At 49.7% G+C, this 26,260-nt stretch overlaps 1 protein-coding gene across 5 annotated transcripts; it reads right to left on the bottom strand.

Moving 5' to 3' along the window:
• SMO (smoothened, frizzled class receptor) lies at window positions 1-24,746 on the bottom strand. Of its 5 annotated transcripts, none has more exons than XM_063641610.1 (13): window positions 24,400-24,496; window positions 20,913-21,019; window positions 9,987-10,192; window positions 8,147-8,356; window positions 7,777-7,949; window positions 7,190-7,409; window positions 6,972-7,095; window positions 4,670-4,762; window positions 4,122-4,230; window positions 2,980-3,165; window positions 2,422-2,570; window positions 1,768-1,902; window positions 1-1,514 (listed from the first exon to the last, which is right to left on the bottom strand). In XM_063641610.1, the coding sequence occupies exons 2-13, from the start codon at window positions 20,941-20,943 to the stop codon at window positions 1,087-1,089; spliced, it is 2,064 nt and encodes a 687-aa protein (XP_063497680.1). In that variant the 5' UTR covers window positions 20,944-21,019; window positions 24,400-24,496; the 3' UTR covers window positions 1-1,086. The 5 variants fall into 5 exon arrangements, with proteins under 5 accessions (XP_063497680.1, XP_063497682.1, XP_055139933.1 ...); XM_063641612.1 differs by lacking the exon at window positions 20,913-21,019 and adding an exon at window positions 10,840-10,955 and having other exon boundaries at window positions 24,400-24,458; XM_055283958.2 differs by lacking the exon at window positions 20,913-21,019 and having other exon boundaries at window positions 24,400-24,746.
• Between the last annotated feature and the right edge of the window lie 1,514 nt (window positions 24,747-26,260).

The following is a 26,260-nucleotide window of genomic DNA, read 5'->3' as shown; positions in this document are numbered from 1 at the left end:
TTTATACAAAAACCTTTTATTGACTGTATTTCTTCTCCCCATAACCTGGAACCCAGCCAGCATCTATGGCTTCCTGCTAATTCTTGAAAGTGGGGCCTTGGGAACATGGTTGGAGGCTATGGAAGGTGGGCATCTCCTCACCCACCGGCTATGCAGGTTGAAGGAAGCTTTCTTGCCTGGCTGAAGCTACAGCAGCTTCCCAGGGTAGCCCCTCAAGTCTAGAGGACCCATCCCTCACTGAATGGGTGTGAGGAAGAGATGATGCATCTTTTAGAGGCCTTATCACTCACTGCTCCTATCCCACTCCAGGCTGAGGCCCTAGAGCTAAACCAGTCTCTCCTGTGGAGATGGGGCCCAGCAGCGTGGGGAGGGGGTTGGAGGTGAGTGTGTGCAGCAGCTTTGGGTCCTCATCAACAAAAAGGAAATGTGAAGAGGTTGGCACCTCTGAAACTGAACTGAAATGGAACAGGAGAAGGAGGATACAGGAGAACAAAAGATGGGTTTGGGGTAGGGCCACCTATTAAGAGAGGACATGGCCCCTGTGGGAGCAGGTCCTTCCAGCCCCACAAACACCTGGGAGAGGAATAGGGCACACTGACCCTACTTAGACAAAGGACTAATGACACAACACTTTTGGACTGAGATTGCCAGGAAAGGGCACCCATCAGCCCAGAAAACGGCAGCCAGCCCTCATCTGCCAGACACGGGCTAGGCTGCCTCCCTGGCCACCACAGCCTACTCTTGGAACTGTCACCTCTGCCTCCACCATTCCTGCCCCACCACAAGCTCTGCATACCCCCTGCCCCGATGGAGCAGATGCTGCCAACCAGGCTGCAGCTGATGGGGCAGAAACAAGGACCCTGAGCTCCAGGGCCCTGTCCCTGGGGTGAGGGCTCCCCGTGGAGATGTTAGGCTCTTTCCCACAGTCCTGCTGCTTTGAGCCAGACATCCAGAACTCTGATGGGAGGGCAGTCAGCCCACAGGTTCTCTGGAAGACAGGATCCTAGGGAAGCATGCTCGGTGAGGAAGAAGAGCCTTGAAGGTATTGGTTCCTCTCTTTCCTGTCCCAGGTCCCGCTCTGCAGGCTCAGAAGTCCGAGTCTGCATCCATGAGTTCTGCGTCCATCAGGTTGGTGCGGGAGTGAATGGGCCCCAGGCCCTGTCGGCAGCCATGAGCCCATGCCATGGGGGCCGGTGCACTGGGCAGAAATGGATCCTGAGGGGGACTGGGCTCTGGGCAGAATGGGTTGGAGACCAGGGTCCACGCTCCCTGTTGGCAAGAGTCCCCAGCTCCCCAGGCACCTGCAGCCACCAGGCATTTCTGCCGGGGCAGCTGAGGCAGTCGAGGAATGGTACTGGGGGCAGGGGCAGGGGGGTGAAGCTCAGGGGGTGGCACCAGCGGGCACACCTCCTTCTTCCTCTTCCTTCTCTTCTTCTTCCGGCCCAGGCGCTTCTGCAGTTCTGGGGAGATCTCTGCCTCAACCAGCCACAGGTTGGCTTGTTCCTCTGGGGGCACTGATAGGTGGAGAGAGAACACGAGCCTGGGGCCCTGGCTCTGTCCATGCCACCCCTGCTCCCCTGGGAGCACTTAATCTCTTAGTTCTGGGGCCCAGGTCTCTAGGCCCTTAGAGCCTCAGCCCCATTCTTCACATCCTCTGGGGCCTTTACTTCCTCTTCCTCCTCCTCCGACAGCCCCCTGTACTCCAGTCCCAGAAGCCCCCAGCCTCTGTGCCCCCCCACCTTCCTCCGGAAGCTTGAACTCTCATACCTGGAGTTGCCACAGGAGTGACAGAAATATCCTGGGGCAGTATGGCTCCTCTCCGAGCCACCATCTTGGTGACATGCTGGGCCCAGGCAGAGGAGACATCAGCTGAGGGCTCATTGAGGTCAAAGGCCAAGCCCGCTGTGGGAATGGAAGGAAGGAAAGGAGAAGGAATAGTGACTTCCTGGTCCCTGGCAGTGCCTCCCATACTCAGCGCCATTCATCTTCCCAAAGCCAGTCCCTCCTGCTCACCAGAGAAAGCTCACCCTGTAACCATGGTGATCTGTACCCCTTCAGAATCTGAAGAGAAGGGCCTCAGGTCCCCAAAGGGCCTAACTGGAGGCCAGAAATCCAGTTCTCGGAACCCTGACTTACTCTTGCCCAGGGATAGCAACTGGAGAATTTAGAAGGGAGAGGCAGGGGAGTCTTCTTGGAACCCAAGCACAGGCAAGCAGACCCAGGGGCAGAAACAGAGAGGGGAGAGCCCCCCCAGAGGGTGGGAGGGGCCGGGGGAAGAATGGGTGTGTGAGTGATGGAGGGAGTGCCTTGCTCCTCACAGTCGGTCTTCCAAATAATCTGTGTGCCCCCAGCTGCTGGGAGAGAATAGCACATGGGCAGCGCGGGGCCAGGCGGCTCCGGTGGAGGAGGGGTGAGGCTCACCCACGGGCCCGTCATGGGACACGGTGTGCATGCTGAAGGACAGCTCCTGGCCTGGGTTCTGCAGGAGCTCGTGCCGCTTGGAGAAGGCCTTGGCAATCATCTTGCTCTTCTTGATCCGCTTTGGCTCATCGTCACTCTGCCCAGTCAACCTGAGAGCAAAAGGGATAGGGAAGGAGCGTGAAGAAGCTGCCACTTCCCATCAAATCTTGGGAAGGGCCAGCAATGCCATTCTTTCCAGAGAAGGAGGCTCCCAAGGGCCTCAAGTCCTTCAAGGACTCAGGAGTAGAGGCCTTCTCTGCAAAGAAGTGGGGCCAGAATGCAGAGCTCCTGTGTGCCCAGCCCTCCAATCACTCCGCTCTTAAAAGATGATGGCAGCTGACTCTGCCCTTGGCCAGGCCCAGGCATTGGGCCACCCAAGGACAGGAGGTGCCGCCAGAGGGCAGCAGTGAACCACTGACCAAGGCTGTGCTAGAGGCAGGACCCGACGAAACCTAAAGATGGGGTCCCAAGGCTGAGGGTGAGGCGGGCGGGGCAGGAGGAGCTGGCTGCCACGCCCACCTGCACCAGGTACGCCTCCAGATGAGCAGCGTGGCCTTGGTCCAGACCCAGGTGCTCATGGCGATGCCAGTTCCAAACATGGCAAACAGGTTGATCTTCTCCACCAGAAGGCTCGGGCGATTCTTGATCTCACAGTCAGGGATGGGCTGCTTGGTGGGCAGCCCGATGGTCACATTGGCCTGACACCTACAGTGAGGGAACGTAGACAGGTGAGGCTTTCCTTTCTTTTCCTCTCTCTTTTTTTGAGACAGGATCTTGCTCTGTCACCCAGGCTAGAGTGCGGTGGCGCGATCACAGCCCACTGCAGCTTCCAACTCCTGGGCTCAGGCAATCTCCTGCTTCAGCCTCCCAAGTAGCTGGGACTACAGGTGGGGTTTTCTGAGGTAGACTCAGACAATCAATCCAAAAACTTTAGAAAGGGCTGAGCCCCACAGCACTGATCTCAACCCTGGGTGCTCATTAGAATCAACTGGGGAGCTTTTAATAGCTACTGATGCCTGGGCCCCACCCCAGACAATTAAACTGAATCTCTGGGGCAGAGACTCAGGCATCACTGTGGTTTAAAGCATCCCAGACTGGAGGCCGGAACCTTTAAGGAAGAGCCTGAGGCAGTCAGGGCTTGGACTAGCATCCATTTTAGCGACTGTCCTTGTAACAGTGGGTACTGTGCTTCTCTCAGCAGTAGAGATGTCTTACTCTCTCCAATCCATCCTCATTATGACACAAAAAAGCACAGGCAAAACTAGCCGACATTAGCAGGTCATTAACCTATCACAGAGAGGTAACTAGTCCTGTGCCGGGATCTGCAGCAGGCTCTGCGGGAGAGCACGCAGAATTAGAGGGCAACTTAGTGTCGGTCAGAGAAGACGCAGCTGAACTGGCTGCTTAACAGTCACACATGCACCAGCCGGGCAACCAAGGGGGTGGAGAGGGAAGAGCAGGGCTGAGAAGGGATGCGAAGGTTGTTTGCCACGTTTGAGAAACTACAGAGACTGATGCCTTATGCACCCAGACACCATCCGTTGAATCTGCTGTGTGCAGCAGGGACCTGGAAAATCCCTGCTGCCTGGTGGGTGGAGGTGGGTGTCCTTATGGCCTTGGCTCCAGCTCCCAACACTGCTGCCTCCATGCCCCTCACTCACAGCACATAGTCCCGGAAGCTGCGCTCCCACTCAGCCTGGTTGAAGAAGTCGTAGAAGTGGCAGCTGAAGGTAATGAGCACAAAGCCAAAGGCCAGGAAGCCAAAAATGCCTGTGGAGGACAGGGGCAGGACAGGACGTTACGAAGCCCAGCCCCGCAGCAGCAGTGGGGAGGAGGGAGTCTGCCCCACTGAGGCCTCCAAGTTCACCCAGCTGGGGCTGGGGTGAACTCATGCTAGGCTCAGTCCAAGAACTGCTTTCTCTAAAATAAAGTAAGAAGGGCACTTGAAGCAACCGTGGGAGGGCCCACGTGGGACGTAGTGGGCAGGAAGAACCAGTCCCGGCATGAACTTGATTGAATTCTTCCCCCCTGAGTAGGCCCCCTTCTTTTGAGCTGCCACTACCACTACCACCTACACACACCCCTTGTCCTTGTCCCCATGGCTAACTTGTCCCACTGACTTACTGCATCCTGCCGGTCGCATAGCCCCAGGAGGGTGCAGTGTTGGGCTGGCCAGGACCTCAGACCGAAGTCCCCTGGGGCCACTCACCCAGGCGCAGCATGGTCTCGTTGATCTTGCTGGCAGCCTTCTCACTCAGCAGCCCGGGGTGGTTGCTCTTGATGGAGAACAGAGTCATGACTCCTGAACAGAAGGGGGACCTCAGACATTAGCAGGGGTGAGGCTGCCCTGCTGGGAAGGATGGGTGAGTGGGAGGCGGGTCCTAAGGCTCTGGAGTCCCAAGTCTGATTACCCCTGTGCTGATTGAAAGCCTGGGGAGCTAGAGACACTGGAGAAATGGTGAGAAGTTGGTAGCAGGTCTGCCAGGGACTGGGAAGATGAGGGCAGAGCCTAGACAGACACTTGAGAAGAGGGAGCCTTGGCCGTGGCCCAGCTGCCCCGAGGAAGGGGGCAGATCAAAGCTATTTTGATGAGAAAGGCATAAAACAGACTCAAGAACAGGGCTATCCAATATAATTTTTTTTTTTGAGACGGAACCCTGTCGCCCAGGCTGGAGTGCAATGGCACAATCTCGGCTCATTGCAAACTCCGCCTCCAGGGTTCAAGCAATTCTCTCACCTCAGCCTCCCGAGCAGCTGGGATCACAGGTACCTGCCATCATGCCAGCTAATTTTTGTATTTTTGTAAAGATGGGGTTTCACCATGTTGGCCAGGATAGTCTTGAACTCCTGAACTCAGGTGATCTGCCCACCTTGGCCTCCCAAAGTGCTGGGATTACAGGTGTGAGCCACCATGCCGGCCTTCCCATAGAAATATGTGAGCCACATACCTATGGCAAATTTTCTAGTGGCCACTTAAAAAAAGTTAAAAGAAACAAGCAAAACTAATATCAATATATTTTACAAACCTAATATATTCAAAATAAAATCATCTCAACATGTAATCCGTGTAACAAATTATTAATGAGATATTTTACATTTTTTTCCTGCTGTTTTTTTTTTAATACAGTGTGTTTTTCACATTTTACAACACATCTCAATTTGGACTTGTTTCTTTTTGTGGTTGTCTTGTTTTCTTTGAGACAGGGTCTCACTCTGTCACCCAGGCTGGAGTGCAGTGGCATGATCATGGCTCACTGCAGCCTCAACCTCCTGGGCTCAAGCAAGCCTCCCACCTCAACCTCTCACATAGCTAGGACCAGAGGCATGTGCCACCCTGCCCAGGCAACTTTTGTATTTTTTGTAGAGATGGGGTCTCACTATGTTGTTCAGGCTGGTCTCAAACTCCTGAGCTCAAGTGATCCGTCCGTCTCAGCCTCCCAAAGTACTGGGATTACAGGAGTGAGCCGCCGCACCCTGCCTGGACTAGTTCAACATGTGGCTAGTGATTACCGTACCAGGACAGCATGATTAACGAAGCACAAATCAGAGGCCCAGACACTATGCCAAAAAGAGGGGAAAGAGGCAACTGAACAGAAGGCTGGCAGTTCAGGGTGAGGAAACTGTAAGTTTACAAAGAAAACCCAACAACAATGAGCTAAATAGATACTGAGGCTTACTGTGGGATGGCAGCATGAGACAGGAAAGTTAGGGACCACTAATTCCGTGCATGCTGTGAGAGCTGTGTGTGCTGGGGGGCAGAAAGATGAAAACCAAGCTCCAGAAGATTGACAGTACATATCGAATCAATGTGTACACAGATAGCCAAAGGACCCAGGTTGGTCCAAGTGGGCAGAGTAGGTTACTCAGGGTGTTCATCACACAAGTGCACCGGCCAGGAGCTGACTGGGGCTGGATCCTGGCCCAACTTCACCTAACGAGCTGTGAGGCTGGGCACTGTGGCTCATGCCTGTAATCCTGGCACTTTGGGAGGCTGAGGTGGTGGATCACTTTAGGTCAGGAGTTCAAAACCAGCCTGGCTAACATGATGAAACCCTGTCTCCACTAAAAATACAAAAATTAGCCAGACGTGGTGGTGCGTGTGTGTAATTTCAGCTATGGGGGAGGCTGAGGCAGGAGAATCGCTTGAACCCAGGAGGTGAAGGTTGCAGTGAGCCAAGATTGTGCCACTGCACTCCAGCCTGGGCAACAGAGCCAGACTCTGTCTCAAAAACAAAAACAAACAAAAAAACAAGCTGTGAGCCCTGGGCCAAGGCCCTGGAGAGAGGGATGGATTTTTTCTGGCCAGTACAAAGGTGCTATCCCGCAGCAAGTGCTCACGGTGTTTCATCTGCCTAGAGGGTCACCTTCTACTCTGTGTGAAGGCCCTATAGGAGCTAGCTGGGGTCTCAGCATGGGGGCAGCCATGCTGGCAGCTCCCGGCTCCCAATTACACACAGCAAGTGCCTAGTACATTTTGTTGCCCAACTGGTCCTGGCCTGGTCTTCACTCACCTCGGATGAGGAAGTAGCCTCCCACGATGAGCACCAGGCCGATTGGGGCCAGCACGAAGCCCGCACGGTATCGGTAGTTCTTGTAGCCCACAAAACAAATGCCACTCACAGAGTCCCCATCCACCTGTGGCAGGAAGGGGTGGGAGAGAAGGTGGGTTACTGGCCCCCTCCCTCAAACTCACCCTATCCAGGTCTCCCGTCCCTACCAGTCACTATACCTGCGCCACAGCAAGGATTGCCACAGTGAGGACAAAGGGGAGTGACCAGGTGAGCAGGTGGAAGTAGGAGGTCTTGCCCGAGAGAGGCTGGTAGGTGGTGCCCAGGGCTTTGAAGGAAGTGTGCCAGGCATAGGTGAGGACCACAAACCAAACCACACCAGCCATCAGGGCGTAGTACACGATGACAAAGATGATGACACAGGACAGAGTCTCATTGGAGCTGTGCAGAGAGGTGAGGTATCACTTGAGGCGGTCACTCTGTACTCCCTCTACCTGGTTTCCCCACCCTGTGCCCAGACCCTTGGCTGCTGAGGTCTGGAGGTTCCCAGAAGTCAGGACTTGGAGACAGGACCCAGGTCAGATCTGAGGAGGCTCTAGGAGCCGCCCCTTTGAGCAGATGCAAACCATGAAGGTCCTGATTCTGAAACTAAGATCCTAACACTGGAGACCTTGCGTGCAGTATGCAGTAAGGCAGAGCCAGATCCTGCCCTGGATCTCGGTTTTACACGCACCTGCCCCCTTTGGGGTAAACGCACACTTCAGCCTTCCTCCCTGCACCTTCACCTCTGGGTCCCCAAAACACTTACGTGGGCTCCCCAAGCCTCATGGTGCCATCTGCACGGCAGACGATCTCCCGGCGGGCGCCATCCATGAACTGGGCCAGCCAGCCAATGCTGCCCACAAAGAAGCACGCATTGACGTAGAAGAGAATAACAGCAGGGTAGCGATTCGAGTTCCGCCAGTCAGCCACGAATGTGGCCTAGAAGAGAGAAGTGGGCCGTTCTGCGAGGTTAGGGTTATTCTGCTGACACAGACACCCTCAACTGAGCCCCAGACACGTCTGATCATGACCCTTCCCTGGGGACCCCCACCAAGACCTCTTTGCCCCCATTCCCTCTGGCTCTCTTCCCATGTTCCAGGCTGAGGGCACCCCGGGCCTGCCCTCCCGCGGCTGACCAGGGTGAAGAGCGTGCAGAGGCCCGTGACGGCCCCGAAGGCCGCGATGTAGCTGTGCATGTCCTGGTGCTCAGCCTCGGTGAAGAGCGGGTTCTGGCACTGGATGCCGCAGCCCTCCACGTCCTCGTACCAGCTCTTGGGGTTGTCTGTCCGAACCAAGGGCACTTCGCACTGGCCTGAACTGTTGAACTTGATGTTCTGCACCTCATTCTGGCACCAGGGATGGGAAAAGACGGTGTCAAGGCAGCTCAGGGGCGAGCCTCTTGTTTAAGGAAAGGTATCCAGGTAGCATGGCAGGGTGGCTGGAGATACACTTCTGGGACCTGAATCCTAGGGCTGGCTTGGCAAATTATTTGGCCTCTCTGTACCTCAGTTGCCCCACTTCTTTCTTTCTTTTTTTAGACAGTCTCACCCTGTCACCCAGGCTAGAGTGCAATGACGTGATCTCAGCTCACTGCAACCTCTGCCTCCCGGGTTCAAGCATTTCTCCTGCCTCAGCCTCCCGAGTAGCTGGGACTACAGACGCCCACCACCACACCTGGCTAATTTTTGTATTTTTAGTAGAGACAGGGTTTCACCAGGTTGGCCAGGCTGGTCTTGAACTCCTGACCTCATGATCCACCTGCCTCGGCCTCCCAAAGTGCTGGGATTACAGGCGTGAGCCACTGCGCCCGGCCAGTTTCCCCATTTCTAAGATGGTAGTACTTACCTTATGGTATGGTTTAAGGGTTAAATGAATAAACATATATTTTATATATATACAGAGAGAGACAGAGTCTGGCTCTGTCGCCCAGGCTGGAGTGCAATGGCACAATCTCGGCTCACTGCAACCTCCGCCTCCCGTGTTCAAGCGATTCTCCTGCCTCAGCCTCCCAAGTAGCTGGAAATACAGTGCCCACCACCATGTCCGGCTAATTTTTTGCATTTTTAGTAGAGACAGAGTTTCACCATGTTGGTCAGGCTGGTCTTGAACTTCTGACCTCATCAAGTGATCCACCCGCCTCGGCCTTCCAAAGTGGTGGGATTATAGGCGTGAGCCACTGTGTCTGGCCAGCTTGCTTGCTTATTTATTTATTTATTTATTTATTTATTTATTTTGAGACAGAGTCTCACTCTGTAGCCCAGGCTGGAGTTCAGTGGCACCATCTCAGCTCACTGCAACTTCCACCTCCTGGGTTCAAGCGATTCTCTTGTCTCAGCCTCCCGAGTAGCTGGGACTACAGGCACATGCCATGACATCAGGCTTATGTTTGTATTTTTAGTAGAGACAGGGTTTCGCCATGTTGGCCAGGCTGGTCTGGAACTCCTGACTTCAGGTGATCTGCCCACCTCAGCCTCCCAGAGTGCTGGGATTATAGGTGTGAGTTTATTATAATGGTATTTGGCATATAGTAAACACGACTAATTAGTATTATTACCATCATTATTACTGTTATTATTTTCATTGAAGATCTCTCCTGTACCACCCAGAACTAGCTCACGTCCCGTCTTGGTGGCTCTAGCTGTTTCACATGCTCGTGCTTAACTCCCAACATACATGAGAAACTTCCTGATAGGCTCCTGTCATCCATGATGCCCGTAACACCACAACACCCAACAGAGCCAGTGCTCAAAACATTTTGCTGAACATGTGATCATTGATAAATAAACAGAGAATCCCTAATAGACGGATCCAGCCAGTGAGCTGCAGTTTGAGTTTGTGGCCTGTTGACCCCATGGCTGTAGGCTCAGGGTCTCCAGGAGACAAAGCTCTGGGATCCCCTGCTCCCCACTGGACCCTGCCCTATACCCGGTCCTGCCCAACCCAGAGAGCCTGGACCTTGTCTCACAGAGCACTCACCGTGCAGCCTTCAGGGAAGCGGTCAGGAGTGCAGCGCAGGAAGTCAGGCCAGCCCCGCTCCCTCTCCACGATGGCACAGGGGCCTCGGGTGGCCTGGCAGAGGGTGCGGCTGGGCAGCTCCACCCGATCATTCTCACACTTGGGCATATATACGGCACACAGCAGGGGCTGGATCACTGCCCAGCAGCGGGGGGCATTCCGGAGGCCTGGGGGTGGCAACAGCATCGCAGTGAAGGCCCCTCCTCACTCTGACCCACAGACACAGCTTCACCCCTGTCCTCCAGGCCTTTGCCACACTGCAGCCCATCACTGGTCAGACCTGGCATGTACAGTGTTTCTCAACAGTGCATCTGGGCAGGACAGTTCTTTATACTGTAGGACTCTCCTATGCATTGCAGACACTAGACTCTGCCAACTCAATGCCAGTAGAACCCAGAAGTGATTGTGACAAACAAAAATGCCCCAGCCCTCTACTCTAGGGACGGTGACTAGAAGAGAGCCTGGAGAGGAACCTCTGGGCTGCTGGGAATGTTTTATTTCTTGATCTGGTACTGGTTACATGGGCTGTTGGGAATGTTCTATCTCCCGATCTGATACTGGTTACATGAGTGTATTCACCTTGTGGAAACCAAGCTCATGGTCTGTGCGCTATTCTGTATGCTCACTATCATTTAAGTTTTAAGAAAAGAACTGCCACTTCCAGATGCCCTGCCAGGGAGTGGTAATGCCTCTGGTAGAGCTCCCCGGGGTGGATTTACCTTTTCAGGGGTGCACCCAACCCTCACGGGGCCCATTTGCTAGAACCAGGAGATGTTTCCCTTTGCCCAGACCCCAGAACCCTTGTTCCTCTTACCAAGCGGAGTGAGAGAGAGAAGAGATGGGGGCTTAAGAAGAGGTAGTCAGAGGAGCCAGGCACTCCAAAGCCAGAGGAGGAAGCAGGAAGTCAGATGGAGAGGAACAGAAGACGCTCTGTCCAGTGCGGAGAGGGGAAAAATGTTGTCAGCAAGACAGAAACAGGCGGCAATCTCCCAGCACCCATCCCCAGCCTAGTCCTCCGCCTGCCCATCACAGAAGCCCTTCCTCAATCAACTCTGCTTCAGCAGTATCTATTTCCCAAGCAAGAAGTTGCATTAGGAGAGAATATGAGGATGTGAGAGCCAACAAGGGTGCCAGTCACATTTCCAGGCTGGGGGTGGTAGAGACAGGTAACCACTCTTTTTGGGGGAAGGCAATATAGTAGAGGGGTAAGGGGCATGTGCATGGCAATTGCCCAGCCTGGGTCCAAATCTTGGCTCCACTCTTTCCTGGCTGTAGGATCTTGGGCAAAGTACTTTATCTTTAGCCTCAGTTGCCTCATCTGTAAAATAGGGATGATAGATTTACCTTATGGAACTGCTGTGAAAAGTGTTATAATGCTTTAAATGCCCTTGGCACAGTACCTGTCATGTAGTAAGCGCTCAGGAAATGTTAGCTCTTGTGATTATTTGTCTGAGGCCTGTGGCTGCTCCCAGCCTTCAGAGTATATTCCAGAGTGCAGAGCAAGTTCCTGCCAGTTAAGAAGCAATGTCCTCAGGCAACAGTTCCCACTTGACTCAATTCAGTCACCAGTTGGCCAGGCGCAGTGGCTCACACCTGTAATCACAGCACTTCGGGAGGCCAAGGCGGGCAGATCACCTGAGGCTAGGAGTTCAAGACCAGCCTGGCCAACAAGGTGAAACCCCATCTCTACTAAAAACACAAAAATTAGCCAGTCATGGTGGTACATGCCTGTAATCCCAGCTACTCGGGAGGCTGAGGCAAGAGAATCGTTTGAACCTAGGAGGTGGAGGTTGCGGTGGGCTGAGATGGTGCCACTGCACTCCAGCCTGGGCAACAGAATGAGACTGTGCCTCAAAAACAAAAACCTAAAAACAGTCACCAGAAATTCCGAGCACATGGGTACTTGTAGAAAACAGAGCAGTGGGTGCCAGGGATTGGGGTGAGGGCAGGATTTGCCTACAAAATAGTAGCATGAGAGAATATATGGGGGTTAAAGGACGATTCTCTATCTTGAATTGAATGTGGTGGCTGGTTACATAAGTCTATGCATTTGTCTAAACTTAGAACTGTACAACAAAGAAAAAGTCAATTTTACTGGATGTTTACTTTTATTGCACAGTATATTTAAAATGGGGGTACCTCTCTGGAGTAAAATGCTTTAGAGAAACATCAGGCAGTTAATAAAAAGGTTGTGTTGGCTGGGCATGGTGGCTCAAGCCTGTAATCCCAGAACTCTGGGAGGCTGAGGCGGGTGGATCACGAGGTCAGGAGTCCGAGATCAGCCTGGCCAACATGGCGAAACCCTGTCTCTACTAAAAATACAAAAATTAGCTGGATGTGGTGGTGCATGCCTGCAATCCCAGCTTCTCAGGAGGCTGAGGCAGGAGAATCACTTGAACCCGGGAGGCAGAGGTTGCAGTGAGCGGAGATGGCACCACTGCACTCCAGCCTAGGCGACAGAGCAAGACCCCGACTCGAAAAATAAAAAAAAATAAAGGTTGTGTCAGCCAGGTGCGGTAGCTCATGCCTGTAATCCCAGCACTTTGAGAGGCTGAGGCAGGCAGATCACTTGAGGTCGGGAGTTTGAGACCAGCCTGGCCAACATGGTGAAACCCTATCTCTACTAAAAAATATAAAAATTAACCAGGCGTGGTGGTGGTCCATGCCTGTAGTCCCAGCTACTTGGGAGGCTGAGGCAGAAGAACTGCTTGAACCCAGGAGGTAGAGGTTGCAGTGAGTCAAGATCACGCCAGTGTACTCCAGCCTGGGTGATAGAGCAAGACTCATTAAAACAAACAAACAAACAACAACAACAACAAAAACCTGTAATTTTTCTCAATCTTTTTATATCTGTGGTAACAATCAGGTTTTAAAAATGTGTAATTTGTTTTCCTTTTTTTCCCTCATTATGAATATTGTTTCATACCTTAAAAATAAAACTCCCCAGGAAAAAAGAGATTATTAAATAAATCTTAAAGGACAACTGAGAAATTATCTAGGGAAAAAATAAGGTGGAGCTTTACCCCATTTCTTACATAAAAGTCCAGATGGATAAAAAATGACTACATTGTTTTTCTAAAAATTAAAGTTTTAGAAGAAAAGATGGGAAATGATTTTTTTTTTTTTTTTTTGAGATGGAGTCTTGCTCTGTCGCCCAGGCTGGAGTGCAGTGACATAATCTCGGCTCACTGCAAGCTCCACCTCCTGGGTTCACACCATTCTCCTGCCTCAGCCTCCCGAGTAGCTGGGACTACAGGCGCCCGCCACCATGCCCGGCTAATATTTTTTTTTGTATTTTTAGTAGAGACGAGGTTTCACCATGTTGGCCAGGATGGTCTCAATCTCCTGACCTCGTGATCCACCCGCCTTGGCCTCCCAAAGTGCTGGGTTTACAGGGGTGACCCACCACGCCCGGCCAGGAAATGATTTTTTAAACCTTGGAGTGGTGAAGGCCTTCTGAATGATACAAAGCCTACACATCATGAAATAAAAGATTTAAACAAAAGACTTCAGAAAAATCGATACAAAAATTGTAAGAAAAGTAAGACACTGAAAAAATGTATTTTCAATACTTATCACAAGAGCTAATTTCCTTATAATGCACAAAGCTCCTCCAAATCAGTAAAAATTGCATAATTCTATAGACACATAGGCTAAAGACAAATAACAGATCACATTTTCAAATGTTTTGATCTTTGTCACTAAGTGATAAAAAGTATAAAAGTTTAAAAAAAGAATATTTCGTTGTAATTTATTCCACATTTGTATTTTTTTTTTTTTTTTTTTTTTTTTGAGAAGGAGTCTTGCTCTGTCGCCCAGGCTGGAGTGCAGTTGCGCAATCTCGGCTCACTGCAAGCTCCGCCTCCCGGGTTCAGGCCATTCTCCTGCCTCAGCCTCTCCGAGTAGCTGGGACTACAGGCACCCACCACCACTCCCGGCTAATTTTTTTGTATTTTTAGTAGAGATGGGGTTTCACCGTGGTCTCGATCTCCTGACCTTGTGATCCGCCCGCCTCGGCCTCCCAAAGTGCTGGGACTACAAGCGTGAGCCACCGCGCCTGGCCACATTTGTATCATTAAAAGTGAGGTCGAACATCTCTTTGTGTTTTTTTTTTTTATTTTTTTGAGATGAGGTCTCACACTGTTGCCCAGGCTGGAGTGCAGTGGCATAATCATGGCTCACTGCAGCCTTGAGCTCCCCAGGCTCAGTTAATCCTCCCACCTCAACCTCCTGAGTAGCAAAGACTACAGGCTCACACCACCACACCTGGCGAATTTTTGTATTTTCTGTAGAGACAAGGTTTCACCTTGTTGCTCAGGCTGGTCTTAAACTCCTGGACTCAAGGCCATTTAATGGCCTTTAAAAACATAAAGAAGGCTGGGCGTGATGGTGGCTCAACAGTTTGGGCAGCTGAATCACCTGAGGTCAGGAGTTCTACACAAGCCTGGCCAACATGGTGAAAACCTGTCTCTACTAAAAAACTACAAACATTAGCTAGGTGTGGTGGTGGGCGCCTGTAATCCCAGCTTCTTGGGAGGCTGAGGCAGGAGAATTGGTTGAATCCAGGAGGCGGACGTTGTAGTGAGCCGAGATCGCCATTGCACTCCAGTCTGGGTGACAGAACAAAACTCCATCTCAAAAAAAAAAAAAAAAAAAAAAAGAAAAGAAAAGAAAAGAAAAGAAAATACTGTACTATAAAGAGTGTGGGGAGAAACTGGCACTTTTATATTTGTTGATAGGAATAAAAATTAGTAAACACTTGTGAAGATCACTTTGGCATTATCTACCAAATCTTTATACTAGTACTTCTACTTCACATGTTCCCAGAGATAATATAGATTATTCATTGCAGCACTGTTTTGTAATAGCAAAAAAGTAGAAACAGCTTGAATCCATATCCATCAATAGGAGACCAACCAAGTAAAATAACATACACCATTATAATAGAACACTATTCAGGGTTGAGCTATAGTCACGTGTTGCTTAACAATGAGGATATCTTCTGAGAAATGTGTCATCAGGCAATGTCATCTTCGTGTGAACATCACAGAGTGTAACTTACACAAACCTGGATGGTATAGCCTACTGCACACCTAGGCGACACAGTATAACCTATGGCTCCCAGGCTGTAAACCTGTACAGCATGTTGCTATACTGAATACTGCAGGCAACTGTAACACAACGGTGAGTATCGGTGTATCTAAACATATCTAAACATTGAAAGGCTACAGTAAAAATGTGGTATTATAATCTTAAGGGAACACCATCACATGTGGTCCATTGTTAACTAAAATCTCCTTATGGGGTGCATGACAGCATGTGCATTGAAATGGACTGATGTCCAATGTTGTAATGTTACATGGACTCAGTTGAGTGGAGAGCAGTCTGTAGAGCATGGTACTAGTTGGGCGGTAGAGGATGGAGAGCAGTCTGTAGAGCATGGTACTAGTTGGGCGGTAGAGGAGAGACTAAGAGCACATCTACATCTGGACAGATGTCGCATATTTCCAAAAGGACACAAAAACCAGTGTTGGTGGTTACTTCTGCAGAGGAAAAATGGGTAGCTAAATGCAGAAGTAGGTCTTAACTTGTTCCTTTTGAATTCTGTGTCATGTACATGTACAACCTATTTTTTAAAAGTAATTAAGCTTAAGGCTGGATATGGTGGCTCACGCCTATAATCCTAGCATTTTGGGAGGCCCAAGGTGGGTGGATCACTTAAGTTCAGGAGTTCGAGACCAACCTGGGCAATATGGCCAAACCCCATCTCTACAAAAAAACAAAAACAAACAAACAAAAAAGCTTGAGCTTAAAAACAAAATAAAGAAATACACAAATTACTAGGATGGGTAAGATTTCCAAAGAGAAAAGAAGGATATGAAGCTGAAAAGGGAAAGAGAGGGGATATCAGCTTTATCTGTATTATTTTACTTCTTTTATTTTAATAAACTATGAAACAAAAAGAGAAAGGAATACAGGTGTTACCACACCCGGCTGATCTAGACTTTTAAAAAGACTTTTTATTCGTGTGATTCTGATGACTAGTCAAGTACCACTGTTCTAAGGCTGGTTTCATATTAGAAAATTCAATCAATGCAATTTACTACATTAACAGGTTAAAGGAGAAAAAAATCATATGATCATCTCAATGGGTGCAAAAAAAAGTTGATAAAATTCAGCCAGGCGCAGTGGCTCACACCTGTAATCCTAGCATTTTGGGAGGCTGAGGCAGGCGGATCACGAGGTCAGGAAATTGACCTGGCTAACATGGTGAAACCCTGTCTCTACTAAAAATAAAAAAATTAGCTGGGTGTGGTGGCACACGCCTGTAGTCCCAGATACTTGGGAGGCTGAGGCAGGAGAATCGCTTGAACCCAGGAGGCGGAGGTTGCAGTAAGCCGAGATTGCATCACTGCACTCCAGCCTGGGTGACAGAGTGACACTTCATCTCCAAAAAAAAAAAAAAAAAAAAAAAGTTGATAAAATTCAACATCCATCTATGATCAAAAGAATAATCAGCAAATTAGAAATAAGAGAAAACGTTCTTAATCTGATAAAATGTAATTAACTATAAAAAACCGATACCAAACATCAAATTTAATGGTGAAATGTAGAAAAGCTTTCTTTTTAGAATCCAGAAAAGTCAAGAATTAAGATGTTTTGTCTATTTAACAAGGTACTGGAAGCCTTCAGTAAAGCAATAAAGATAAATAAAACGTATAAGACTTGGAAAGAAAGAAACAAAACTCATTACTCACAAATTATATGACTATGTGTATAGAATAAATTTAGCAAGTTTACTGAATTCACAATCAATTTTATTTCTATATATCAATAACAAAGTGAAATAAATGTTAAAGGCATCAATTTTATTTCTTTTTTTTTTGAGATGGAGTCTCACTGTATTGCCCAGGCTGGAGTGCATTGGTGCAGTCTCGGCTCACTGCAAGCTCCGCCTCCCAGGTTCACGCCGTTCTCCTGCCTCAGCCTCCCGAGTTGCTGGGACTACAGGCGCCCGTCACCATGTCTGGCTAATTTTTTGTATTTTTAGTAGAGACGGGGTTTCACCGTGTTAGCCAGGATGGTCTCAATCTCCGGACCTCGTGATCCCCCCGACCTCGGCCTCCCAAAGTGCTGGGATTACAGGTGTGAGCCACCGTGCTCAGCCAGTTTTATTTCTATATGTCAGCAACAAACAAAGTGAAATTAATGTTAAGGGCATCATTTACAACAGCATCAAAAATATCAAGTACCTAGGAATGTCTAACAAATAATAAGTATTTAAATCTGTGCAGAATATTGAGAAAATGAAAAATCTAAATAGATAGAAATATATAAATGTTCAATGTTTGGAAGACTCAGTATTGTAAAGATGTCTCTTTTTTTTTCCAAGTTAATCTATACAGTCAATGCAATCCCAATAAAAAATCACCAAGTATTTTTATATTAAAACACAAAGGAGCATTTTGGGAGGCCAAGGCAGGAGGATCGCTTGAGCCCAGGAGTTCAAGACCAGCCTGGACAATACGGTCAGACCCTGTCTCTATTAAAACACACACACACACACAAACAAGAATAGCTCAAACTCTCTACTAGATAGTAATATTCTGTAAGTAACATTCTTACCCTATGGTTCACAAAGGATTCTTGGAAAAATTCAGAGGTCCATGAATTTCAATGGGAAAAACATTACACCTAACTAAAATTGGCCCTTCCTCCAATTATGAATGTAAGCAACACATCACAGTACATAATTTTTTTTTCTTTTTTTTTTTTTTTTTTTTTTTTTGAGAGGGAGTCTTGCTCTGTCACCCAGGCTAGAGTGCAGTGGCACGATCTTGGCTCACTGCAAGCTCCGCCTCCCGGGTTCACGCCATTCTCCTGCCTCAGCCTCCTGAGTAGCTGGGACTACAGGCGCCCGCCACCGCGCCCGGCTAATTTTTTGTATTTTTAGTAGAGATGGGGTTTCACTGTGTTAGCCAGGATGGTCTCGATCTCCTGACCTCGTAATCTGCCCGCTTTGGCCTCCCAAAGTGCTGGGAGCCACCACACCTGGCCCACAGTACATAATGTTAATAGTACCTGTGGCTTTGTCACAAGTGGAAACCAGATATTTTTGTTGCAGATATCTTGAAATAATGTCAATGCTTATAATCACTTTGATATTATAGTTGTTATTACACCTGCACCAGACCTTATTTATTGTATAAATAAATAAGCCCACATACTTGCATTTTTATATTTGATAACTATTATGTCAATATAATTGATTTCCTTCATAATCCTATATACTCATATCTAGCATATATAAAGAACTCCTACAAATCTTACAAAAATGACAGGTAGCCCCTATAGAAAAATATGTCAAAGATTTGAACAGACACTTCCCAAAAGCAGAAATCCTAATGGCCAGTAAGCATTTAAAAAGGCATTTAACTTTACTAGTAATCAGGGAAGTGCAAATTAAAACCACAAATATATGCTACAATATAGCCACTAGATTGGCAAAAATGTAAAAGGCTGATAATACCAAGTGTTGGGAATCATGTGAACCAATGTTGACTTTCTACTAGCTAGTGGGAGTATAAGTTGGTACAACCACTTTGAAAAATGGTTTGGCAAAAGCCTAAAGTATGTGCGCCTTATTATCTAGCAATTCTACTTCTTCAGCGTATACCTGGAGAAACTTGTGCCAGTTGTACCAGGATATACATGAGAGACTACTCACAGCAATGTTATTCGCAGTGGGCAAAAACTTGAAATGACAATAAAATGGGTAAACAATTGGGGGTATACTCATATAATGGAATATTATTCAGCAATGAAGAAATAAGCTGCAGTATGAGGCAGGTGGCTCACCTTAAGTCAGGAGTTTGAGGCCAGCCTGACCAACATGGCAAAACCCTGTCTCTACTAAAAAATACAAAAATTAGCCAGGCACAGTGGCGTGCACCTATGGTCCCAGCTACTTGGGAGGCAGAGGCAGGAGAATTGTTTGAACCCAGGAGGTGGAGGTTGTAGTGAGCCGAGATCGTGCCACTGCACTCTAGCCTAGGTGACAGAGTGAGACTGTCTCAAAAAACAAAAACAAACAAATAAACAAACAAAAAAGAAATAAGCTGCAGTAACATGGATGAATCTTACATAATACTGTAAAGTAAAAGAAGCAAGAAATAATATGCACAGCATATTATTTTGTACAAATTCCATTTGAACAGAGTTCAGAAACATGAAAAGCTGAAATATACTGCTTATGGATTCCAAAACTAGGAGGTAAAACCATAGAGAAAAAAAGTGATTACTGAAAACCTCTTGAGCAAGGGGAGGAGGATGTGACTAGACAAGACACAGAGGGAGCTTCTGGGGTCTGACCATGTTCTAGTTATTGACCCAGATGTCACTTTATAATTATTTGTTATTCAGTACCTCTGTGTTTTATGCAGTTTTCTGCATACATGTTCTATTTCACAATTAAAAAGTTAAAGATCTGAAGCAAAATTGAAGACTTGGGCTGGCACAGAACACATGCCTGTAGTGCCAGCTATTCCAGGCACCATAAGCACTATGTGCACAATGAGTGAGCCTCTGAATAGCCACTGCCCTCCAGCCTGGGCACACAGCAACACCCCATTTCTCAAATAATTAATTAAAGCTAACTAAAAAAAAAGACTTAGGTCCATGTATGTTTTTCTGTATTTTATATTTTCCCTATACATGTATGTGTGTGTGTATACATACAGACGTATCTATATATATGTATGTATTTTTGAGACAGGGTCTTGCTCTGTTGCCCAGTCTGGAGGGCAGTGGTGTGATCATGGCTCACTGCAGCCTCAACCTCTTGGGTTCAAGCGATCCTTTTGCCTCAGCCTCCAGTGTAGCTGGGACCACAGGTGTGTGCCAACATGCCCAGCTAATTTTTTTTTTTTTTAGAGATGGGGGGGGTCTCACTTTGTTGCCCAGGCTGGTCTCGAACTCCTGGCTTCAAGCAATCCTCCCGCCTCAACCTCCCAAAGTGCTGAGATTACAGGTGTGAGCCACTGCACCCAGCCTATACATATATATCTTTTTTTTTTTGAGAAGGAGTCTCGCTCTGTCGCCCTGGCTGGAGTGCAGTGGCGCGATCTTGGCTCACTGCAAGCTCCGCCTCCTGGGTTCCCGCCATTCTCCTGCCATTCTCCTGCCTCAGCCTCCCGAGTAGCTGGGACTACAGGCGCCCGCCACCAGCCAGACTAATTTTTTTTTGTATTTTTAGTAGAGACGGGGTTTCACCGTGTTAGCCAGGATGGTCTCAATCTCCTGACCTCGTGATCCACCCGTCTCGGCCTCCCAAAGTGCTGGGATTACAGGCATCAGCCACCATGCCCGGCCATATATATCTTTTTAACTGACTCTGATTATCAGCCAAGTTTGGGAACAGCTTTAAGGAAATTCTTCCTGATCCGTCCCTGAAAATAACCCACCATCACCGAAAACATTCCTCCTCTCAGCCCGCAATTCAACATATGAGCAGCAAACAAGAAATTCCTCCCAGCCTTTGTCTCTCTCCTACTTACCTGCACCTGGGCATGATGACAGGGCCACACACTTATGTACCACAAAGAGCACAGCAGTGGTTAAGGAGGCTACGTGCTGGCTCTCAGGGACCTATCGCCACTGCCAGGTGCAGGCCTCTCTGCTTTTTTGCCCCACTTACTAAACCAGGTTTGGCCTAAGGTGGACCACGGCCTGGACATTATGTTTGTCTGGTCAGCTTGGAATGTTCGGGAGGAGGCATTTCCAGCTGTAAAGGGGAGAGATGCTAAGTGACTGAAGAAGCCTGAGGCCAGAGAGATGAAAGACAGAGGAAAGACCTGAGGTCTATGCAGACCTAGAAATTGGACCAACCTGAGCTATAAACTTCCTCAGTCAATGGCATCCTTCCAAAGCCTTAGTAGTCAGGGCCAAGGAAGCACACAGTGGCCACCGCTCTCCAGCAATTCGTATTTCCAGATCTGCCGAGAATCTCCACATAGATGTCCAATGAGCATCTCTAATTCACACGGCCAAAATCAAAGCCACACCTCCTGCCTAAACTTCTTCCTCCTCTAGCATTCTCTATCTTAGTGAAAGGGAATGGCACCACCTTCCATCCAAGCCTGAAACCTGAGGCCTCCCGCTCACTGAGGCTCCACATCTAACTCATCAGTGCCCTATGAGCACTATCTCTGGAAGTTAGTGGGATCTGCCTACTCCCTCTGTCCTGTTACCCAGTCCCGACCACCATCGTCTCTTACTTGGGGTACTTCAACATCCTCTGTTCAAGAAGCCAGGCTTCAGGCTTTCCCTGCTCCTATGGCTTCTTCACACTACACCCAAAGAGATCCAGCTAAAATGCAAAGACAATTACATCTCTCCCTTGCTTAAAATCTTTCAATGGCTCCTTATCATAAGTTTGGATAACATCCAAACTTAATATGAGGTATAAATCCTTTAATTTTCTAATTCTTTAGGTCTTATCTCTCACAATTCCACCCCTCACATGCTTTGATCCAGTTCTACTGCAACTCTTATACTTTCTTTAAAAGCACCAAGCCCTCCTACCTCTACACCTTTGTACATGCTATTTCCTCTTCCTATCCCTTCACACCTCAACTCTCCCTCGGCCAGGCAATTCCTGCTTATGTGTCAAGTTATGGGTTAAATGCCAGTTCTTCTGGGGATGTTCCTTGGGTCCTTTGCGCTTTTTCAGCACCCTAAAATGCCACAGTACCTTTCACAGGTATTTCCAAAGCCTGTTGAATTATCTGTCTTCCTCTTTTTTTTTTTTTAGAGGCAAGGTCTCAGGCTGGTCTTAAACTCCTGGGATTGAGCAATTTTCCCACCCCGGCCTCCCAAAGTGCTGAGATTACAGGTGTGAGCACCACGCCCAGCCTGTCTTCTTCTTGATGACGGAGGATCATGTCTGTATTCTTCATCCTTACATGCCCAGCATGTGACATACAGCAAACATTCAATACATAACTGAATGCATGAATAGAAGCATGGCTGTGTACTCAGTACTTGGAGGTTTTGAAAAAAAGTGAAGACCCAGTTCCTACCTTCAAGAGTTTACCGATAAAGACAACCTAGATCATCTTCATCCTTCACCCACAAAAACACCCCTAAGAGCCAGGTAACACTGACCCTGTCTAATGCAAAATCAAGATCATTAACTCAGGACACGATAAATCACTTGCCAGAGGCTACCAGCTGACCTGGCTGTGATTCTCACACGAGGCTCGGGTTCACTCTACCTACTCATTACCCAGCTCAAGCCAACACCTGCTTCTGCCCCACTTGCAAGTCCCAAGCAGGAAAGAGTGCGACCAGAACACATATGGAAACAGGAATGAGCTGAGGGATGGTGGTTGGTGGCAGAGAAGAACTCATAGTGAACTAATGGAACTAACGGTGGTGGGCTCAGTGCTGGCGTCTCTGTAGGACCCTGCCCTGCCAAAAGACACAGATAGTGAGATTTCAACCTGCACAACCAGCAGATGGTATTAATTCATACATGTTCCAGCTTAAACTACTTCTGTCTGCTCAGCAGCTGCTCTCAAGAGTATGGGCTGGAAAGAGGTTCATACCCTTCCTCCTTGATCTGATGGTAACTACACAGAGGCAACATCAAACATGCATTTAACTTGGGAAAATTAAACCATGGGTCCTTGCAAAATCAATAAAGAGAAGGACAGAAAGATTATCCTCTGACAGCATGAGCAACTCAGAATCGGTGAGATTCTAGTGCTGAGAGATTTGGACTTTCCACACAGCTGGCTCCTAAACTCAAGTCTCATTTCCGGTGGTGCTCAAAGCAACCTCTCTTAATCTTACTTTGGTGGTCTTTTTATTATTATTATTATTATTCTTTCAGTCTTTTGCATGAATGTAACTTTAAAATTACAATTATTATCTTCTGTGTATACCCATTCTTATATATGAGTATACATGTAACACATTTATGCAAACATCATAAAAGGTGTATATATGCAAAACCACATCGACCTTACACTATGGTAATCTGCAGAGTTTTCAAAGCCACTGTTGATTACACACGATTTCTGTCTAACGTGCTGTGCTGACTTTAGAACCTGATCCCCACAAAGGATGTGGCTCTACCTCATGGGTACCATGGATACCATTCTCCAAGTTCCTCCTCCAGCATCTGAACCAAGCCAGGAACCTTATGGCCTTGTCCAACATCTGACAAAGGCCGAGAACTTGTTAGTGACAGGCGGCCTACATACACTCCCTACATTAGGGTCCTCACCAGCCCCCTGGGCAGAGCTAAGACATGGGATACCCCAGCCCTGTCAAAGGAGGGAGGCTCCCAGTTCTGCTCCTGGCTCCTGGTTTTCTTTTCTTTTTCCAAGGATAGTTTTAGAATCACGCTGGCTAGAAGTGAGGGCTGATAAGGCCAGCTCCCTTCCACAGCACTCTCCAGGCCTCATCTAGAAAAGTGACACGTGGGGAGAGAGTATACTCCACACTGCTAAGGAAGGACATTTGGGTTCAGTGTGCAGTTTTTCAGACTCTGCCACTCCAGTGAGGGGGCTCTGGGACTTCAAACCACCATGGAAGTGTCCACAGGCTCTCAATACTCCAGACTTAAGCGTCCTTCCACAGCCCTGACCAACCTCGGTAACCAAATTTCCAAAGAACACACAAATAATTGTTAGAAAGGTCTTATTCCTTCATAACCTCCTGCATGCGTCAGAGTGCCCGTTTTTCAGATGCACAAACTGAATGAAATCTCCTGTGAAAGCCAGACAAGATCACAGTTCTCTAGGCTTCCTTCCTGTCTCCCAAATCAAGATTTCCAGAACTTTCAGGTTACCTTTTAATAATTCGTCACTAGGGAGGTTTCTTTTCCTTCAAAACGTCACTCGATCTTGTCCCCCTACCCTTCCCTCCAAATGCCTAAACCTCTTCCACCGTCATCCCTCCCCTTTTCCTCTCCAACTCCAATTTCCCCAGGGTCTGGAACACCTCCTTGAATCCCCCGGCACCCTGCTTCCAGACTAGGTGGAGCATCTCCTCTTCTTACAAAATGTCTTTTCCCGTGGCTTAGAGCCACCTCCTCACGGGCCCCTCATCCCCGCCATCCTTTGCTCACCCACCAGCTCAGGCCCTTTGTGACCCGCTTCGTCAACTTCCTTGCCCTCCTTTTCCCACGACCGAGGGTCCCATTCTGCACGTAACCTGCCCCCAAAGTTTCGGGCTCTGTCCCTCCAACTCTCCAGGGTGCTGTCCCCGCCCTCTCCTAAACTCAGGCCTGAGCCTGTTCTTTCCAAGGGTGCCCAATCTAACCGCAGCACCTCCCGCCCCCCAGACCCCGCTCCGCCGCACTTACCCGACCAGAGCACGAGCTTGCCGTGCGCTTCCTCCTGGGAGTCCGAGTCTCCCGCCAGCAGTGTGGAGGTGGCCCCGTAGGGCAGCGCCGAGCCCAGGCAAACGTTGTAGCGCAGCGGCTCGCAGGGGGCAGCCCGGCCGCAGTGGCTCAGCGGCGGCGGAGGGCCGGTCACCGCCGCACTCCTCCTCGCGCTCCCGCCCGCGCTCCGAGGCCCAGGCCCGGTCGCGTTCCCGCTCGAGGCCGACCCCCGGCCCGGGCCCCCCAGCAGCAGCAGCAGCAGCAGCAGCAGCAGCCCCAGGAGCGGGAGCTCCGGCCCCCGCGCGGGGCGGGCAGCGGCCATGGCCAACCCCGCCAACTCAGCAAAAGCCCCGGCGCCCCCACCCGCTCCTCGGAGCCCCCTGGCCACACGCACGACCCCGGCGGCCGCGGAGGCGGCTCAGGCGTCCTGTGCTCCCAGAGAATCCGGGCCCGGGCCCCCCCGGACGCTCCGCGCGCCCCGGCCCCTCGGCGCCCAACTTCGCAAACTTTGGAACCCGGGGCCCATGTTGGGCTGCGGAGGCCCGGACCGGGATGCACGACTCCCCAAGCCCTCGCCTCGCAATCCAAGTTGTCTTCAGCCCTGGGGGCCTCCTGGGCCCCCAATCCCCAGCCCCATTCCCTCTCCCACCATTAAAGCCAACTCCCCGCCCCGCGAGGGAGGCCAGACGCGGGCCGGGGGTGCGAGTGCAGCTCCGGCTCCGCCCCCGCGCCAGCCCGTGGCCCAGCAGCCACCTTCGCCCCAGCGCGCCGCAGCCCCCCGAACTCTCCCTGCCGACGACCCGGCTCCTTTGTTGCTCTAGCTCGCTGGGCTCTCTGGAATGCACTGGCCTCGCGGAGCCAAGCCCGGCCCCCCTGCGCCGAGGCTGGGGGAGGGACTGGACGAAGGAGGGGAGAGGTGGGGAGGGGAGGCGAGAGAGGAAGAGCGCGAGCGTCAGCGTCCCCGGCGCCTGGAGGGGCCCGGGTTGGAGGGATCTGGTGACCCCGCCTGCCGCCGCCCCGCGCCCGGGGAAAAGAGATGGGTGGAAATCGTGGGCCGGACCTGCAAGGAGAGACTCGGCGGGCACCTTGCTTGGTCTGAGGTCGTCTGCAGGAAGCGGACTTTCCTCCTGGCTTAGGGTGGGAGAGACAGAGGATGCCTGAAGTCAACGGGGACTTCTATTCCATCTCTGCCCCGTTCTCCAGGTCCGCCAGTTTTTCCTGCTTTGGTTAGATTTTCCAACATATCCCGGGGCCCCATGAAGAAGAACCTGGGTTTGGGGTTTGCGCTTTTCCAAATCCTTCCAGCTCGGGACCTTTGAGAGAGATGACTTCAGAGTCACTCACGGCAGCTGCTCCGGCTGCTGTTACCTGCGGGAACAGGTGTCTGGGAAATAAACTTGCCAACATCAAGCCTTTACTGCTACAAATATGTGAAGTCTGAACTGTGGTTCCCAGGGACTGGCCTTGGTTATGTGAGAAGGAAGCCAGTCCTTCTTTGATGGCCCTGCCGCTCATCTGCTCTGGGAGGTTTCTGCTGCTCCTCTTCCCCACTCTGCTCATTTTGCCTTTCCTCACTCCTTTGTGCATCATGCCTTTGGTTACCACATTTAATTTCCCACTGCAGCAGTTTACACCTGCACAATCAAGTATAACCCAGCATAACCACAAGGCTCCGACCAGGAGAGTAGACTCGCATTGAGCAACTTTTTCCTTGTTGCTGACTGGGCCGCACACCAGGGTGGGTTTTCCTTTCTTACCCCTGGAAGACTCGCTCATGGCCTAGCGGTAGTGGACTAGTTCTGTTACTTTGGACAGTTTAAGCGCATATTAGCTATTGCACTTC

The sequence above is a fragment of the Symphalangus syndactylus genome, chromosome 6 (assembly GCF_028878055.3).
Source record: "Symphalangus syndactylus isolate Jambi chromosome 6, NHGRI_mSymSyn1-v2.1_pri, whole genome shotgun sequence".
Classification (NCBI taxonomy): Eukaryota; Metazoa; Chordata; class Mammalia; order Primates; family Hylobatidae; genus Symphalangus; species Symphalangus syndactylus.
This window is presented reverse-complemented; position numbering and strand designations above follow the sequence as displayed.

What these genes read in the sequence shown, in the direction of transcription:
- SMO (XM_055283958.2), bottom strand. Translation starts at nt 24,739, where the DNA reads ATGGCCGCTGCCCGCCCCGCGCGGGGGCCGGAGCTCCCGCTCCTGGGG. An exon ending in CAAGCTCGTGCTCTGGTCGG is followed by an intron (nt 10,193 to 24,399) that starts GTAAGTGCGGCG and finishes TGCCACCCCCAG; the next exon opens with GCCTCCGGAATGCCCCCCGC. An exon ending in ATGAGGCTTGGGGAGCCCAC is followed by an intron (nt 7,410 to 7,776) that starts GTAAGTGTTTTG and finishes CTCTCTGCACAG; the next exon opens with CTCCAATGAGACTCTGTCCT.